Raw genomic sequence first — 19,194 nt, forward strand, 5'->3', positions numbered from 1 at the left:
CTTCAGAAAAAGGTATTTGTAAAATTTTAGCAGTATTTGCTTGACCAAATATCATTCTACAAAGTATATGATGCGTGCTTATAACATGAATTCTTGTATTTTTTACAGAGATGTTGCATAGAATTTCAATCTATCAATAAATTAGCTATGTGCATAAGGGAAAACAGAATAAATGGCCAAATTACACACATATGAGAAATGCTAATACATAAATTCCAAATAAAGCCACAAAATAAAGTATGAGATTGAATTGCTCACTGATGAAGCACAGAATTGGCCTTTCTTGATGTTAACAATTTTTCCTGTCTTGGCTGCAGATACCAGAAGATCTGTCTGTAAAGGTGACAACATTACATTAAAATAGAATAAAGAACACAGTGACTTATCGATGAATATTGAATAACCAAATAAGTCATCTTCAATGTCAAACAAGTTAGACTTAGCAATATGCACTGCTGAGAACAGACATATTTGGCAAAATAATTTAAGAATAAAAAAATATTAAATTGTTATAGGTGGTCTTATCTAGATTTGCAGGATCTAAATATTACTCAATTGTGATCACAGAAACCAACCTGGCGGCACAAGAAAGCTGGTATTTGAATGATATCTGCAACTCTCCCAACAGCTTCACACTGGAGGCACCAAAAAGGGTTAGAACGTGCTCAAATAAAATGCAACCCAAAGTCCTCTCTTGGTAAATTGAACTTTAAATTTGTAAAGTCACTTAAGTGGCTTAAGTTTTTATAATATGATTTTTGTTTCCCTACATCTACTGTAAAGTTATCACTTAAATTATGATTTCAATCATTACCCCTTTTTCCTGTTATTAATCTCTCTCTCTCTCTCTCTCTCTCTCTCTCTCTCTCTCTCTCTCTATATATATATATATATATATATGGTACGGGTACACTGGTATGACAATTTTCTTTCCTTGGGTACAGTGTATGTCTGTGTGTGTACAAAAAAATTAAAAACTTAAAGAAATATAAAGAATTGTAAAACTAAATACATTTGATGGTATGATATTTCATCATTGATCAATGCCAAATGCCAAAATGGTAGTGATAAAGATAAATATTAGATGCCAAGTGATAGTTTAGAATCTCAATATTATGTCATATGCCATATGATATATATCAGCTGCCCTTCAAAATGCCAAAATGAGAAAAGAGAGAGTGAAGAGAGCAAAACAATCTTTGTATTGGGCGAAATGATGCTTTTAGGGGCATTTTAGGGTTTTTGGATGCAAAAAAAGGTTTAAAAAAGTCTTTTTTTTGGCTACTTTTTGGTTCTCAATGCCTTTGGGTACCCTAGGCATGCCTGGGTACACTCGGGTATGCATCCAGGCATACCAATGAGTGAACCCATACCCAAACGTACCCGATATGGTTGCAGGACTGGTTTTGGGACCTGTTGTGACGTCTTCACACATCGCCCCATTGCAAATGGGGACCCCCACTTTTCGCTTTTTAGAGTAGAAGTTTTGCCTAGTTTCCTAGTGTTTGCCTTTGCGGATGAGAGGGTTTTTGAATTTTGAATAGGATCATGTGTTTAAAATGTCAAAATGTTGACTGATCCTGAGTTTTGCCTAAGTCTAGGGGTTGCCTTAGGGTTTTGATTTATTCTTGCTAAGTGTTGACCTTCTTGAGCATTAACATGTTTTAAACACGAATATCAGTGATTTTAAAGTGCCAAGGTATTTTCAGACCTTTTGGAGTTGTTTTCTCGCTCCTAGGTATTATTCAAGTTTATTTCGCACTTTATCTTGATAATTTCCTAGCGTTTCGCTCAATTTTTTGGAAAATTTGCCTGAGTCCAGTCTAATTTTGAAGTTTCTAAGTGATTTTGAGTGATTAAAATGCCAAATTCCTAAGGGAAATCCATATTCCAAGGGTTAGAAGGTCAAAATCCATGCTAGAGGTGCTTTTCCCCTCATATTCCAGACTATGCACCCTTTTCCCCCACTCAAAATCCACACTATACATAGGTTTCCCCAGAAATCCATATTGGCTATGATTTTCCACCACTGTTTATCCATACCTGGGTCGATTTTCCCCTAGAAGTGCTAAAATTTGGCTGTGTCAGGATTTTTCCAGACTGCCATCGATTTTCCACCAGAAGTGCGGACTGCAGTGCGGACTATAGTGTAGACAACGTTGAGGATGATTCCATGCCTGGGTCGATTTTCCACCAGGCTGTTTTGTGACAAGTTAATGCCGGTTTTTGTGCAAACTCTCAGTCCATGCCTAAGTCGATTTTCCACTGAGAGCATTTTGATGAGTTTTGAGTCTGTTTTTTCATCCAAACTGAGGTCGAATTTCCACCAGGGAGTATTTTTTGCAAATGAAGTGAATTTGAAGTGTGGATTCCTTGTCCATACCCCCATCGATTTTCCCCTTGAGTGTTTTGTGTGCATTTGATAAAGTTTTGTATGGATTTTTATCCAAGCTAGGATCGATTTTCCCTTGTGGGGAAATTTTTGACATTTTAATGATTTTTAAAGGGATTTTTTAATCCCAACTTAAGTCGATTTTCCCCTGGAGGCTCAATTTGGACTTAAATCGAAATATTTAATAAGTGAGCCCCATTTTTAATTGTTTTTAAATGATGATTAATGATTATTTAAAATTTTCAAAGCAAAATTGAATAACTTGCAATAAACATTTAATATTTTAACCTTCTAGTATATATGCAAGTGTTTTATCCCACATTGCTTGTGTGGTGAAAGTGAGAGGTAAAAGCAAGTATATGAGAGGAGTCTCCAACATTATTTTATTATTAAATCTGTCAGGTGTCTCCATGAAAGGTGATTGTTCTCCCTTATTAGCGAATTTTGGCAAAGTGCTAAAGTGAAGTGTTGGGTTGAGGATTCTTTCCTCCTCCACTTTTTCCAGCTTGGCTATTCCAACCTCCATTGTTGCAAATCCGAGCTGCCATTGAAGACATTTTTAGAATTTTGGAATGGCGCCATAGCTGGGAAAATTTCGATTTTTATTTGGGAGTGCTTTGTGCCGTTGTTTGGGGTGATTTTCTTCATGCTTGGTGGCTGCCATTATTTTCAAACCTTGCTGGGCGCCATTGCTAGGAGTGATTTGCCCTCCATTGTTGGCTGGGAACACATTTTCAGAATTATTCTTCATTGCCCAGCTCATCCACACTAAGGCGATTTTCGAGGGTTGTATGGAGGAGTTTTCAGTGCATTTTCAAGCGTTGTCATTGTTGTTACAGTCTGAAACTCCATAGTTGCAGGTTGTCTTCAGACTGATTTTCATGTCCAGCCACTTGCCAACTTGGAAAATTTTACTTGGGCATCATTTCTTATGAGTTTTTTGGGCATTTGGTGGAGCTTCCATTGCTGATCTAAGTCTGAAACTCCATTTTCAGATTTGTCTTCAGAATTAGATATTTTTTACCAGCCCTTTGTTTGTGCCCAAATTTGACAAACCTCACTTTGGGAAGGTGAAATCTATCAAATACAGGTGTTTCCTATGATTGCGACAAGTTTAAATGATTGATTTATTGAAGTTGCAGGTTGTCTTCAGACATTGGGCAGCCATTGTTGGACCTTGGAAGGGTGTCTTCAGACTTTAAGAACTAAAAATCAGACTTTTCCACACCCTTTTCCAAGTATTTTCAGAATTGTGGTATACTTATTGGCACTAATTTTGATATTTTTCTGAGTATACCAGGTTGTCTTCAAACTGAAACTTCATTTCCAGCCACATAGTTGTGCCCAGATGTGACCATTTTTGAGTTTTGAAGGTCAAAATAATTCAAATGCAAGCATGTGACATGGCTGTGACCACTTCCAGCCATTGATATTCATCATTTTCAGAGTGTCTTCAAACTTTTTGGAGCCATTTTCAGGCATTGGAGAGCGTATTCAGACTTTGTCCTTAGAAAATCAGACTTTTATTACAACTTTGATATCAAAAATCAGTCACTTTCTGAGTGTTTTCAGACCTCCAAGTGATATCTCCAGACCTGGACATTCATTTTTGGGCTCCAAATACTTGATTTTCTGAGTTTACATGGATGTCTTCAGACTTAGCAACTATGATCAGACTTATCCTAAGTCTGAAAATCGGTTTTTCTTAAGGAAAATCTTCCAGACTTTAATCCAGACCTTCATATTTTCCAGAATTGGTGTTACAATTTTCTAAGATTACCTATCACATGTTAGGACAAATGTCAGGAACAAAGTCCTAATGGTGTCCGGATTTCCACTCAATGGATTGGTGATCCAATCAACACAAGATTTTCAAGGACAGTGAGTCTGGATGAGGGTCGGATTTCCACTGCAGTGCGGAATTACAAAGGAAGGAAGTTGTCCAGATAGGCATCAAATTTCCACCAAGTGAAGAATGGACAAGGATAATGCGGATGGTTTTGAGGAATGATCAGTCCATATGCAGACGAATTTCCCACCAAGGTTGAAGTTAAGTTTATCATACTAGTGTTTGATTCAATGCTTATTTGTTTTGCAGGACTGTTACGAGGAAAGGAAGCATGATGATCAAGGCTTGAGGTGAAGGAGGATGCACGCAATGAGGATACGGAATATCAATACTTCAAAGATTGGATGGGGATTTCCAGATAGAGATTCCAGAAGGTGAAGATGAGGACTAGATCAATCATGAAGAAGACTTCACTTTGATGGTGAACAAATGAAGGAAAGAACGTTCAAGAAATGAACACTAAGGATTTTACACCAAGAAATCCAGAACTACATCAAGGAATTCCAACATCAAAGAGTGCCAAGGAAGGAAATATTTCAGGATTCCAAGATTGGGAAATTTTCCAAACATAAGGAGGGAACAATTCATGGAATTCCTAAACATAAGGATGGAATGCAAAGTATCATAAAGGATTCCAAACATTGTGAAGATGAAGAATGTACAAGGCAAATTGATTAAGTGTGCAAGGCAAGCTGAGGTGGCATCCTAGTCACCATCCGTTCAATCAAAGGGTACCAAGTCAACATTCATTCAAGGAGGGAATAGGTGACACATGGCGCTACATCATATATTATTTACCTTACCTACCCTCGTTTCTTATTGGCCAATGTAATGGTGGTTGTACAAACCCTAAATAGGGTATTATCTTGTAATCTTGGTCGTTGATCTCAAATCAATCTGAGCCATTCATTTCTTTTGAGGCTCTATATAAACCTCATTGTCTCTCATTTGTAAGGGAGAGGTTTTGTAGAATTGTTGGTATATGCTGCAGCTATTTGAATCATAATCATTGTTCAATTGTTGGTGATTTTGCTCTTCAAGTGTTGTATTTGCATTCATGGTTCTCAATTCCTCCAAGTTAGATTAGAATTTATTTTCATGTATGTTAGATTGAGTGGAAGATTTGTTGAATTCATTTGTGTAGAATCCTTAATCCATACCACTAGCCTCTTGCCGCTGGTAAGTGCGCCTTGCGTGGTCAACTGGAAATTTAAGTAAGCTTAACTTCAACTATTACGCGTCCCTTGACAAGAATCAACTTGGATGGTGTCAACGTTTGATGGTGATAGCCTGAAAATCTTTAAGTATACCTTAGACGATTGCACTAAGCTTGTGTCAATACCTGATTGTGAGACCTTGCATGGTTTGATTCCACTAGATCCATTCATCATTTCCTACATTCCTAGGCTTAGAATAGATTTCTTGAACCCTATTCCTTTTGCCCATTTTTTAGTAAGAATTAAGTCAAAAGCTTCATTACCAAATCCTAAGTTATCGGCATACCTATCCTAATCCATGATAAGATTGTGCATTCATGTACAACGTAAGTCCCCTTGTGATTCCAGCATTATCACATCAAACCACTAAACTTATCCGCAAGTCAAGACCTGACATTTCATAACCTTGGAGTTGTCTCATTTGATCGCGAAGCATAGCATATGAGAGACTTTGTTCAAGAGAGGATAAGATACCTTGGTATTTTATTCTGTGTTCGCATGTGCATAAAAAACACATCAATAGGACCCAGTAACTTATAGATATATAAGTAAAATTCAACTTTCAGAAGTGGTTGTGCTCAAATTGGGCCCATGAGGCCTATTCACGAAAAGCTATATCAATACGTTTCATTCTTCCAATTTTTTTAAATCAGATTGAATGTTTTGCAATTTCATCTTGAGTTTTCAAGTGCACAATCCATCAAGGACAAAAACTTGACGGCAGATTTACAGGTGAGGATGAAAACCCTCTTCCTCTCACTAGGCCACTCCATATAGGCACTGAAGGAAGCTAATTAGCTAGTTGTGTTTTTTTTTTTCCAGGATAACGGTGGATAGTCCCTAACAGCCACTACCACCAATTTTCAAGATTTTTAATATCCCTTTACAAGCAAATATTGGGTGGACTGCTTACCTGGCAGAGATCTGGAATAGCACTTACAATCATTAGGCAATCTTGAAGACATTGGTGAAGACAGTCTCATTTTTAGTGTTTCAATACAGTCCATCTTAAACCCCAGATCCAGGGAGAATTCACAATTCAAGGCACATATACCTGAGAATAAATTTTGATCCCATCCTGATCAAGAAACGGTATAGGAATGAAACTGAGGGTTTTCTACAGAGGATTTATGGCACACCAAACCCAGAAAGTTAGATGGTATATCTTAAGCTAAGTTGCAGGCATAGGGAAAGAGGGGAGGTAACTGCTGTACCAATCAGTCCGCCATCCTAAATTGTGAGTGATAGCAAATAAGGGAAACCCCCGTCATCATGGAAGAAAGAAATGCAAGGCAACCTGTGAGTTGATGATCAATTCTCAAATTAATGGTTAGATCAGATCCATTCATGACTGTACATATAAACAGTGGTGTCCTTATATATTTGTATTCAAAATTGGGATCGATTTGCTAAATCAGAATAAAATAGAAATTTGTTTTCTGTTGTCAGTGTGGTCGTGTTTGAAGGAAATTAAATGGTGTTCAATAATTGAGATTGTTGAATGAATCCAACAGCGTAGCACTGAGGGTTTTTACAAAGGCTCTGGTAGATCATTCAAAAGTTGGAAGAAATCTGTCAGGTAAATGTTAGCGGCAATATTGTACATGAAAATAAAACTAGTTAATTAAGTTGTAATTGTCTTGGTTAGTTGGCAACCGAGGGGTGGCAGTTGCGGTGCGACGGTTGGCGCTCGCACCCCCTCGGTATCTTTATATACTTCCGAATGTAACTTGTGACCGAGACAACAACAATTAGGAATGGAATAACATCTCTTATATTGCATCTGATATCTATGGCATTATTATTCTGCATTACGTGTTTTATCTGTGTGCTTTAAGTTATTCACCCGAGAGGGTAAACATTTAGCGTCGTTGCCTAGACGTACTCAGGAACGGAAAACGCGGATGGCGCACGGACACGATGAGCCTACCCGTCGGTGAGCTTAACCCAGAGGCTGACGACGCGCAAACGGAACAATCGTCGTGGGACGCAAAGCGTGATGGCAAGAGGCAAAGGGGAAACTGAACCCTGTAATAATCCCAGCACAATGTTGAGATAAATTGTGGCCGAAAGGAAAAATAATAAAAGTTTTTGTTTTTTTCTGTGTACATGGCGTGTGCTTGCTATGTACGGAAGTGATTTATGCCCAATGTATTACATAAAGATAGAAATAAAAAAGTAGAAACGGACGAGTGGGAGGCCGCGCAGAGGGCCTTGATTCTGGAGCAGCACGTAGAACGTAGACGGAGGCTGAGGCAACTTGCTGAAGGACGACCTGCCAAAGGGTGGCCCGAGGGGAACCAAGGAGGTGTCACGGAGGGTGCAAAAGACGATGGAAATTTCTACGCGTCGCCAAAACACCGTAGGGTGCGAAGCCATGAAGAGTTTCTGGAGGAAACAAGGTTAAGGAGAGATCTAGTCGAAGAGACCCGGGATCAGTTCAGAAACTTATCCCTTACACCACAAAGTGAGGATCACCAAAGGGAGCCAGGAGTGGGTGCAGGTGACAACGAAGGGGAGGATAAACGTACGGTAGGTGCCACACTCGGCAGGCAAAACACCGTACCTCCAGTCACCCACGCAGGACACACCACCGGGACCGGAGGGACCGGAGGGACCGGCGCAGGGGCACAGACACAGCCACAGCCACCTCCAGGAAGACGACCCCCATCGATGGGGAGTAAACAGAAACTGTCGAAGTTCAATGGCGACGGGAAGGAAGATCCTGTCCGCCATTGTCGAACGTGCAAAACCATATGGTCAGCGAACGGTGTTACTGACCAAGACGAATGGGTAACACAATTCCCAGCAACCTTGAGAGGAGTGGCCATAGACTGGTACTCAGATATGGACAAGGCCAAAGTCGGCACATGGCCCACTGAAGGAATTTGGGATAGAGTTCCGCCTCCTGAGAGATGACAACGAAATAGTCGCCGAGATCTATGGAACGAAGTTGAATAAGAATGAGACAGTGCGAGCTTATAGTCGGCGGCTGAAGGAACTACTGGGAAAAATGGAGAGTCAACCAACAGATGGGTTGAAAAAGCGATGGTTCGTGGAGGGACTAAAGCATTCCCTCTGAAAGAAGATGAAAATCATTCCACCTACATCGTACGAAGACGCATACAATAGAGCGATGGATCTCGAGAGCGAGACCAAGACATCGAAGAAAAAGAAGAAGGATAGCTCGTCCGAGGAGGATGACTCGTCACAGGAAAGCAGCAGCGACAGCGAGGCTAGCAAACGGGTGCAAGAGCTCCAAAAAGACATGGAGCGAATGAGGAGGGAATTCAAAACAATGAGAAGCACCGGTCGGACCGAAGGGAACATATGGTGCACTGAGTGCAAAGAGGAGGGGCACACAAAGGGTACTTGCCCAAAGAAGGCATTCTGCGAGATTTGCCAAGTGATGGGACACTCCACCAAGGAATGCCCATACAACATGAAAACTCGGAATACGCAAATGAACTAGGTGTTGTTCACGGAGCAGGCCACAACGTCCGCATCAGCGGGTATGGGCCAACAAGCGAACAACAATGCAACCTCGAGAGGCTACCAAGATAACCGATGGGGAGGAGGAAACAACAATAACAACACAAGGAGCCGGATCCAATACAACTCCAAAGGTCGACCGATGGTACAATGCAGAGCGTGCAGCCAGTGGGGGCACTTCGCCCGAGACTGCCCGAAGGGAGAGGCCACACAATATTTGTGCATATGGTGCGGACCGGGAGACCACGAAGACGCCACCTACCTGAAGTCCGGCGTCAACTTGCTCAATGTCGAGGAAACCAAAGAAGAGGAAGTGTTGGCCATAACCCGCGCCCAAGCCAGACACGCAATGTGCCCAGACCCGGAGATGGAGAAGCAAAGGGCATGGGAAGCACGGGAAGAAATTGAGAAAGAGATACGAGAAAGGGCGAAGGCGAAGGGTACGGCGAGTACTTCCAGCCGATCGGAGGCGGAGGATGCTATACTAAATCAAATTTTAAAATTAAAACTGGAGGTGCCTGTGAAGGTACACAACCTCCTCCAGACGATGCCTCAATTACGAACGGCGTTGCTGAATAATCTCTCCCAACCATGCACCAATACCAACCACCGCACAGATGTTCCTAGGGGGTCTACAATAGACCCCATGCTGCTGGCAGTTAACACTGGAAGGAACCCGGCCATTGTGAAGATGGGTATCCTTGGCACCATTCTAACCGATACCATCATCGATGGTGGATCAGGAGTGAATGTTCTTCCAGAAGAAACCTAGCGGAAGCTGGGGAAGCCGACGCTGTGGCCATCTACATTCAATCTGCTGGGAGCAGATCAACATGGAATCAAACCCATCGGGACACTAATGGGCCAGCAAGTTACCATTGGGACGCAACCCTTCATACTGGACTTCGTGGTAATCCCACTAAAGAAAAAAGGGTATGATGCGATCTTATGGAGAGGGTGGCTGGTGGCAGCTAGGGCCACCCACAACTAGAAGAAGAACACTCTGTCTATGGAGAATGGAGGAAGGAAGTTTATCATAGACCTCGGGACACAGTTGGTTAGTGAGGAACTGGCACATTCTTCGGAATCGGAGGGTGAAGGAGAAGGCGACCTAAGGAACGAAGGACGAGGCTGCAGGGAGCCCAACGAGGAAGGGATTCTCAAACTAGGAGAGTGCTCTGAGGATGAGACGGGGTCATTGAACAGGCTCTTCCACTGGCAGATGGAGGATTATGAAATGTTCCAGAGCTACAGGCTCGAAGAAGAGGAACTAGAGCAAGTAACAAAGGAGGTGTACTTGCCAGAATACATAGAATATTGGAAGGGAGACGCCCCAAACCTCGGTGACGTAGATAATCCGAAGATCAATTGTGTCAGCAACAATTGGAACCCTGTGTGGAAGGCCGCAACTTTCAAAATCTTTATTCTTCTTCTTCTTCTTATGTATGGAAAGGAGACCGTGGTCCCTGTAGAATTTGTGGTTCCAGGTCTTCGGATGGCCATCGAAAATAGACTTGCCACCAATGGGTCCAAATTGAAATCCTACCAAAAGAAGCGCGCAGGGGACCCGAGAGGCCAGAAGGACACCTGAGAGTCCGGAGGGGAACCCGATAGGATGGAAGGGGACTCGAGAGGCCAGGTAGGCGACTTGAGAGGCACAGGACCAATGCGGGAGACTCTTGGGCGAGGAAAACCGAGAAGGATGAAGGGCGATCCCAGAGACAGGGGACCTGAGCCGAAGACTCTCTAGACAACTAAATTAGGAAATTGAAAAAAAAAAAAAAAATTACGGCCGTACGGGTCCATACGGCTTGAAAAAAAAATTAATTAAAAAAAAAAAAAAAAAAGAGAAGAAAGCCACGGTGGAACCACCGTGCGGTGGCAACACCGACGGTGGGACCACCGGCAGTCGAACCACCGTACGGTGGCAACACCGGCGGTCGAACCACCGTACGGTGGCAACACTGGCGATGGAACCATCGTACGGTAGCACCACCGTGCAGTGGCAACACCGGCGGTGGAACCATCATACGGTAGCACCACCTTGCGGTGGCAACATCGACAGTGGGACCACCATGCAGTGGAAACCACCGCTGCCGCAAGGAATAAAGGCGCGGAGCGCGGAGACATAAACGCAGCGCCGCACAAACAAACACAGCCGTACGGTGGAAGGGTGTTGACCGCACGGGAAGGTGGCTGTACGATTGGAGGTGTCAGTGTTGTTGTTGACCATACGGGGAGGTTGTATGGCTAGGGTGCCATCGGGGACATTACAGTGGACAAAAAAAAAAAAAAAACGACGACCAGATTGAAAAAGATTTTTCAATGACATCTGGAGCCAGGACGCTGAAAATAATAGAGTGGAGAAGAAGGTTTTTGACATCTTAAATATCACAGAAATGATGCGCTACCCCCGGACCCCACGAGGGGCGCTGCCCCTCGACCCCGCTAGGGGCACTGCCCCGAGACCCCAGTTTATTTTTGAGCTACAGTACACTTGTTGGAGTTGGGCGAAGGGCATTAGAGATGTCACGGTAAGTGTTGTGGTTGTCCATACTATGAGAAAGAAGCCTGCAGCTAAGCATTGGCGGGGAAGCCATAAGCCGTAGAGGGAGACGGATTTGGAGGTTGGGAACAAACAGAGTTTGAGGGAAGGCATTGCAGGTCCGCGCAGTTGTATGACACCAGGGAGTTATTCAGTTCAGTTATTAGCCTTTGGGGAGTGTGATGGAGGATTTGAGATGTCTCCTAGCCTTTGTGCCAACGGGTTGTGGCCACCTCCAGGCAGGAATGGTACGCTTTGAGGAACTTGGAGTATGTCTCGGCTGGACGTGAGGTTGCCTTGGTAGATGCAGAGAGGGCTCGGGAGGAGCTGACCACCAAGTTGGAGGCAGTACTAGCGTGAGACGTACTCAGCGTACCCAAAAGTTGGATGCCGAGAGGGCAACGCGGGTGGCTATCGAGGACAAATTGGCTAGGGAAGACAGTATCATTTGAGTAGTAGTTGGTGGAGGCTAAGACTAAAAAGCGTGTTTTGCAGACAAGTTTGGTTTAGGCACAGGAGGACTTTGATGTCAAAAGAAGCAATAATGGTGAAATCCGCACTTGAGCATCGGATGGTAGCAAAAAAGGGTTTTCAGGCGAGGACACAGCAGGTGTATAAGTTCCGGGCTCGACTGGCGTCAGCAGTTCTATTTAATGTCATCTCTATTTTGTATTAAGTCGTCCAGAGACGACTTCTTTTCTTTTGGGGGGGATGATGTTAGCGGCAATATTGTACATGAAAATAAAACTAGTTAATTAAGTTGTAATTGTCTTGGTTAGTTGGCAACCGAGGGGTGGCAGTTGCGGTGCGACGGTTGGCGCTCGCACCCCCTCAGTATCTTTATATACTTCCGAATGTAACTTGTGACGGAGACAACAACAATTAGGAATGGAATAACATCTCTTATATTGCATCTAATATCTATGGCATTATTATTCTGCATTACGTGTTTTATCTGTGTGCTTTAAGTTATTCACCCAAGAGGGTAAACAAAGAGCTACCAATATATACATAGTAAATTTTCTGTTGTGGTTTTATTTGAACAACGTAACTTTGCTTTAGTGATAAGTATAGATGTGTGACACACCAAAGCATACTCTATCAATTTCATTATTGAATACATTTGACCTTGCTGAGAACACTTATAGTGCAGCTATTATTGCAGTATTTCATGGAAATCACACTTGGGGTGCCGAAGCCATCATTTGGATTTAACTTTCATGAAATTCACATATAAGATGTGTGATGACACTATTATGGTGAACAATCCCTATTGCGATTTAAAAATTACTAGTGTCCATATTTGTCTACAATGCAGTTGGGAATAGAATCTGAATTTGGCTTCAAAATCTGTGTTATGGTTTCTAGTTTTCATTAGTACCTATAATTTGCATTCAATTTTCTGCGCAGAATCTGCTGACTTAGCTGGTCAATAGTTTAGATCTTAACTTTATTTCATAGTTTATGAATCTTTTTTGAAGTTTCATCAAAGTCTTCTTTGGAGACTGGTATTTGTTTAGTTTGCCTAGTTTAGGATTCTCTCTCTGTTTACTTAGTTTTCCTTTTTTAAACTAAGTTTACTTGGTTTTCCTTCTTTTTCTATTTTGTTTACTTAATTTTCCTTTCTTGTTTCAGTTTAGCTTATTTCCTAGTTTACTTCACTTTATTTTATCTCTTAAAAATTAAAAAAAGCATTCAAGGATTTGAATTCAGTATTGTGACTATTGATTAGTTAACTCTTCTTTTGCACTTTATAATCATTATATATTGAATATTTTTGGGTTTAACTATGTAATATGTTATATTATGGATCGTGGAAATAAGATGCCTTTAGTTTACAATTATGTAAAACAGTTGGCCTTTTTTAATCTATTATTGTATTTTCAACCCAGCACTTAAGAAACTTAACTCTATCTGCCATCTTGTATTTTTCATTGCATGCACCACCTCTAATGCTTAAATGTATTTTAAGAATAACTTGCAAAACCTTAAGTCATAAACAGATCGCAGAGAGCCATTCCTATTTGTTCAATGCAAATAGCTTTTAAGTACTAGCCACATTTAGGTTTAGTTCAAACATTTGAGTTCAATGGATGATAAAATATCACAGGTTTATTCCCTTATTGATATTTCTTGGAGTTGATTGAATTTTAGGAGCTGTCAATTTTCAAATAACTTCAAATTTCCAATGTAGAAGACAAATGGCACCTCCTTTTGTTGACAGCCACTTAGAGGAGAACATGCTGAAAGCAATCACAATCCATATTGTATATTGTAATTTGTACTCGGACCATCATTTTGTTCACAGAAGACATTTTTTTGATCTGCTTTGATAAGGATTTCTATAAGATAGAAACTTGAGTTCTTCGAAAGAAAAGCATTTATCTGAGAACCAAACTTTCTACTACATTCGGATGAATCAAATGTTACTAAAAGACCTATTTTTTTCTTTTTATAAAAAAGTTATTACAATCTTGAAAAGAAACTAATTTATATAATTTCAATATTTTTTTCCAACTGTAACAAACTGATAGAAGTATCTATTTCTATGCAAATTATAACAACTTTATAGCATCAAAAATAGAAAGTACAGGTGATAAAGATGCTTCTGTAACTTGCTTGAATCCTCTGCCACGGACACCAGCACCATGCGCAGACTACAATATGGCACACTATCATCTCGTACCGATAGAAAACAGACAGCCATAGAATGTTTGAAAATCTTTGCCTAAATAGAACCTGAGAATATGAAAAAACTATTGCGTGCAAAAATATATGTAGTGAATATGTTTCTTTCTTCTTTTTTTAAATAGAATGGGGTGTTTGTAAACAAATGTATATTGTAAAGATCTGATAAATTCAGTATCCCTAGGCCAAATTTTTGAAACATGAATTTCTATCCGTAATACATTCTAGAATTCATCGAACTGATTAATTTTCATATTTGGTGCTTTTTTCAGGATCATATACTAAAAGAAAGATGTCATTTTTAAAAATCCAATTCCCCTGGGGTTCAAAGACTGTGCATACTTCTTGACTTGGGCAGATAACAAGAGATGCGTGCATGGATTCAGGAACTAATAGAGATAAACAAAGAACCTGATTGACAGAGTTTCATCATAGGTAAACAGAGACTGAGCGACAGAAATTCAAATTCACGTAAGGGTGGGGGATAAAACATCTATAGGCTATTGGTAATGAAAAGCACACAGAAAATACTGAGAGAGGGTGGGGGGGTGAATCAGTATTTTAAACTTTTAAAATGAAACCACATAAAACATGGAACAGAAAACAGTAAAACACAAACTCCAAATTTCTCGTGGAAAACCCTTTCGGGTAAAAAGCCACGGCACACAAAGAATCTAGCAGCTGAACTTGGGAACCAACCCAGATTACAAAAGTGAGCACCAACTTGAAAGATGCCGACTATGGAATGTAGCAATCTAAATTAGTTTTCTGATTTTGTATTCTTTGACCAGAGATAAAGGAAATTGGTTTTGTTTGTTTGTTTTGTGGTTTTTCACTTTTTTTGTGTTTTTGCAAAGTATGTATGCTTTGGAATTTAAGCAATGCAATTGAAAGACAATAATAAACATAAACTAATGACTGAAATTAAATTTCAGATTGACTGAATTTTGTAACAGCAATTATCAAAAGCCAATAAACAATGGAATTCACCAAAGACGTGCCAAAATTGGCCTACCACAGGTCCAACGCCTTGCCTGGAGGATTGCTTTATTAGCATAAATGAGTTCAGGTGTTGCTACTGGAGCTACCAATGAGTCCTAACTACTCCAAAGAGTTTATTTCCTCTAGAAAATAATTACCAAAAACAAATCTAGCATAAATAGACCAAATTGTTGCTGTTTCCTTCAAACCCCCAGGAGACTTCACTGAAAATGGACAATTTTCCCCACTGATTTGCTCATATCTCTCTCCAGTGACATCATAAGCTTGAAAGAATGATTCCAATCTTTATTCCTACTGCTGACAATGAGATTTGTAAAAAAAATCCCAAGTAAAACCCTTCAATTTATTTTTTTTATGAATTCCAGGCAAGTAGGGAAGGTACGGCTGGCCCTGGAATGATATGGCTGGCATCTAGGGGAGGAAAACTTGCTGTAAAACCCTCCAATCTGATCAATACTTACTGTCCAAACCCTTTCCTTTCTGTCTCAGCTGATAAATCACTCAATTTGGTCCTCCAATGACCTGAATTACTTAAAATAGTGCCAAATCAGGTAGGGGCTACGTCCAACTTGTGAGAATATGGGAGATTTAGTTCCCAAATCCTTACCAAAACCTGCAGATCTGAATTTGCAGAATAGCTCCAGCTATGAAGATGAAGAAAATAATCCAAGAATACCAAAAATGAGTGCCAAACCAAAATGAAATAGCCTCCAAAACCTAATCGAACTCCTTCATGGCATCATTCTAAGATTCCAAAAGAATCTTCTTTCCTCAAGAAGTACGCCCAGCAAGAGGTTTATTACATCATGATTAAATGCCCACCTTTTAAGTTATTACTTGCCTAGGGAAAAGGGTCATGTAACTTTTTAAATAAAGTTACTTATTAAATCATATAGTAACATTATAAGTTACTTTTATTAACTTTTTCTAAATTTAGAAAAAGTAACTTTATAACATAAAATTATAAAGTTTTATTATTAATGGCTCACCAAAGCAAAATATGCCTAAGTAGTTGTCTCCTTTGGCTAATCAAACATCCCCTTACACTGTGAACTTGCCTGTGGAGATGGATGTCAGGCAAATCTACATATCCGGATAGCAACTAGAGAAGTGGGGACATTACACAACTCTTCTTAAATCACGAACAACACTGGTGAAGCAACTACTTCACCAAATATGAGGCACCAACCTCGAAACTTATTTTTTTGAATATTTAACTACTTTAAATTTAAAAGACTCTTTGTTTCACAACTTCATCAATCTGATTTCCAATCTGCTAAAGAACTCCATAAGGATACTTTCATATAATCAGCACTCTCAAATCAGCTGTAGGCAATACATAACACAGTCTCAGAAATCAGAATACAGAAATCCTCCATAGTGCTTTCTTAAAATTGACCTCTCCGTTTTTAATCCTTTTAGATTGCAGCAAGTACTCCACTTCTTTTACACAGCTATAAACTTGTAGCACACAACCTCCTTCAAGTCACCGTTGAAAATCCTTACCTAATTCCAAAGATGTAAATATCTTGATCGGCAATAAATCTTTTGGCCGAAATTTTTTTTAAAATCGGGAATCGGGAAAAAATCGGCAAATTTATCGAACATTTGAAAATATATAATTTCTTAACATATTCTTGCTACATCTTCTTATCTAATGTTTTAATGGTTGTGTTTGACGTTGTTGCCCAATAAAGAACCAATTTTGAAAACTCAAACCTTCACATAGTTTTAAAAAAACAAAATCAATCACCAATACTAATACTTAGTATAGGAAGTAGGAATAGATTCATATGTGTTGTTCATGTCAAACTCTGCAAACCATGAAACCTAAATTTTAAATCTGCCATTTCACGTCAAACTCTCCAAACCGTTAAACTTAGGAAGTTTGACTTTGGAACGCTGGGGTGTTGTTGTAGTCTACGACTATGCAGATTCGCAAAAGACAGAAATCGAAATCGAAATCACGGCGTATTTTTTCCTCCCGTGCGCCTACACCTGACGTCGAAACAAAATAAACTATCACGCGACCTTTTTAGGGTTTTTAAACAAAAACAAAATAACTTTTCCAAACACGATTTTCTGGCATTTACTCATGACTTTTTCCAAATTTTTCGCTGAAAAACACGCGATTTTCCCATAAAAATCGTTCCCGATTTTTTCTAAGATTAAATCATTTGGATTTTCTGCTCCCGATAAATCGCGATTCATACGATTTTTTGGCGATTTTTTCATCTTCAAACTACACAATACCATAATCTTCAAACGTAATGGCACACACCATGCAGGCATAACTTATTAATGCATCGACCACCACAAACCTTTATTTCTGTAATCTCAAATTATTCTCAAGTCCCCTGCTATTTTACGGCCAGGCTAATACTCATGTCAGACTCAGGACATAGACATGCTAAGTCACGATCTTATTGCACGCTCCCAATATTATTGCCGTCACTTCTTCTAATTTTATTTCTTCCACTACTACATCTTAAATTTTATTTTCCACTCACTAGCTGAATCAAAACACTTCACCACATCATTACTTTAAATAAAACTCTCAAACCAGTATATCTATAGCTCCCCATAAGTCAACAGCATTCAATTATTACTTCATACAGCATGTCTCATTCAAATTGATTTTAAATACCACACCACCTCACTCCCGTATCCATCCTGTAGACAATCTTTTAAAACGTTAAGGCTCACAGTAATTAAAGATACCATCACAACCTTCAAGAATAATAATATATATCATCACTTCATCCGACACAACTTCACCAGCCTAACAATTTCTTCTGTTCCGATATCGTTTCAAACTTAGGCCTTCACCCAGGCGTTATAGGAATGATCATTTCAAAGCCATCACAAAACATATACAATCACAACCTTCAGAAATAGAACCACGATTTGCCAAAAACAAGCCAATAACGTATTCTAAAAATAGTTCATTATGCGCTGACCTGTAACCTTGCCGGCATACCTCAAACTGATATTCAACCTTCTGAAAAAAAACGTTTTATGAAGCATCATATGAATAGTGTAGAATCATTTACCTCCAAATACACGTAATGTCGAATCTGAAATAAATATTAACTTCAGGCCACTGTGAGTTTGAAAATTCAAACAATGATGTGTCAAAAGAAAATAGACAAGTTGGCAGGTGAAGTGGACAAGCAACCAGCTTGAGTTGACAGCCAAGTAGCTCAACCAAAATTTGAAGAATTATCAATAGCTTAAAGATATTTCATTCCAATTCTCTTTTTAGAAACCAACCTTTGATACCAATGACAAAATCTGCAACAAGTAAAAGAATATGTTTCTTTTTCTCTTTTTTTTCTTAAGTTTAAAAAAAAAGGTAAAAGAATATGTATATTATAAAGTTTTAAAAAATCCATGTTCTCAAGGCCAGATTTTCAAAACAGGAATTTCTATCCATAATGCATTTTAGAATTTGTCAAGCAGTTCAATTTTCATATTTGATGCTTTTTTGGGTAGCATAACCTAGGAGAAAGATGTATTTACAAAATCCAGTCCCTCTTAGGGTTTCAAGGACTGCATACTTCTTGACTTGGGCAGAGGGCATGAGATAATAGATGGGTTCAAGAACCCATAGATAAACAAAGAGACTGACTGACAGGAAATTCATCATAGATCAAAAAAAAGTTAAAACTATTTGACAAATGGATATTAAATCACTTAGGATCAGATATAAAATGTTTCTAGTTGGACATTGGTTAAAAATATGGTATAATATTTAGGTTTTAATTATCATTATCTCTGGGACAATTTTTCCAACCATAAATTTCTATCCATATACATTTTAGGACACATTGCCCCACTCATTTTTTGGTGTAGGAGCATCCAGAGTGTAAGAGCAATGTTCCATCAACCAAAAATAACTTCTTTGACATTTAGAGAGATAAAATTTCCACAGTCCATGCTAAATTTATAGATTGTGCTTCTGGATTCAACTGTGTAGAAATTTTTGCATCAACGTTTCGAATCACAC

General features: G+C 39.6%; 1 protein-coding gene across 3 annotated transcripts in view; it reads right to left on the minus strand.

Moving 5' to 3' along the window:
• Positions 1-19,194, minus strand: part of LOC131035058 (2-dehydro-3-deoxyphosphooctonate aldolase 1) — a 172,793-nt gene that overhangs the window by 133,216 nt on the left and 20,383 nt on the right. Inside the window, exons 5-7 of one of the 3 annotated variants that reach the window (XM_057966678.2) lie at positions 14,087-14,152; positions 576-635; positions 259-333 (exon numbers count right to left, since the gene is read on the minus strand). In XM_057966678.2, the coding sequence (XP_057822661.2) occupies positions 259-333; positions 576-635; positions 14,087-14,152 (201 nt within the window). The remainder of the gene's footprint in view (positions 1-258; positions 334-575; positions 636-14,086; positions 14,153-19,194) is intronic. The other 2 variants (XM_057966679.2, XM_057966680.2) reach the window with 2 other exon arrangements.

Source organism: Cryptomeria japonica, chromosome 3 (assembly GCF_030272615.1).
Source record: "Cryptomeria japonica chromosome 3, Sugi_1.0, whole genome shotgun sequence".
Classification (NCBI taxonomy): domain Eukaryota; kingdom Viridiplantae; phylum Streptophyta; class Pinopsida; order Cupressales; family Cupressaceae; genus Cryptomeria; species Cryptomeria japonica.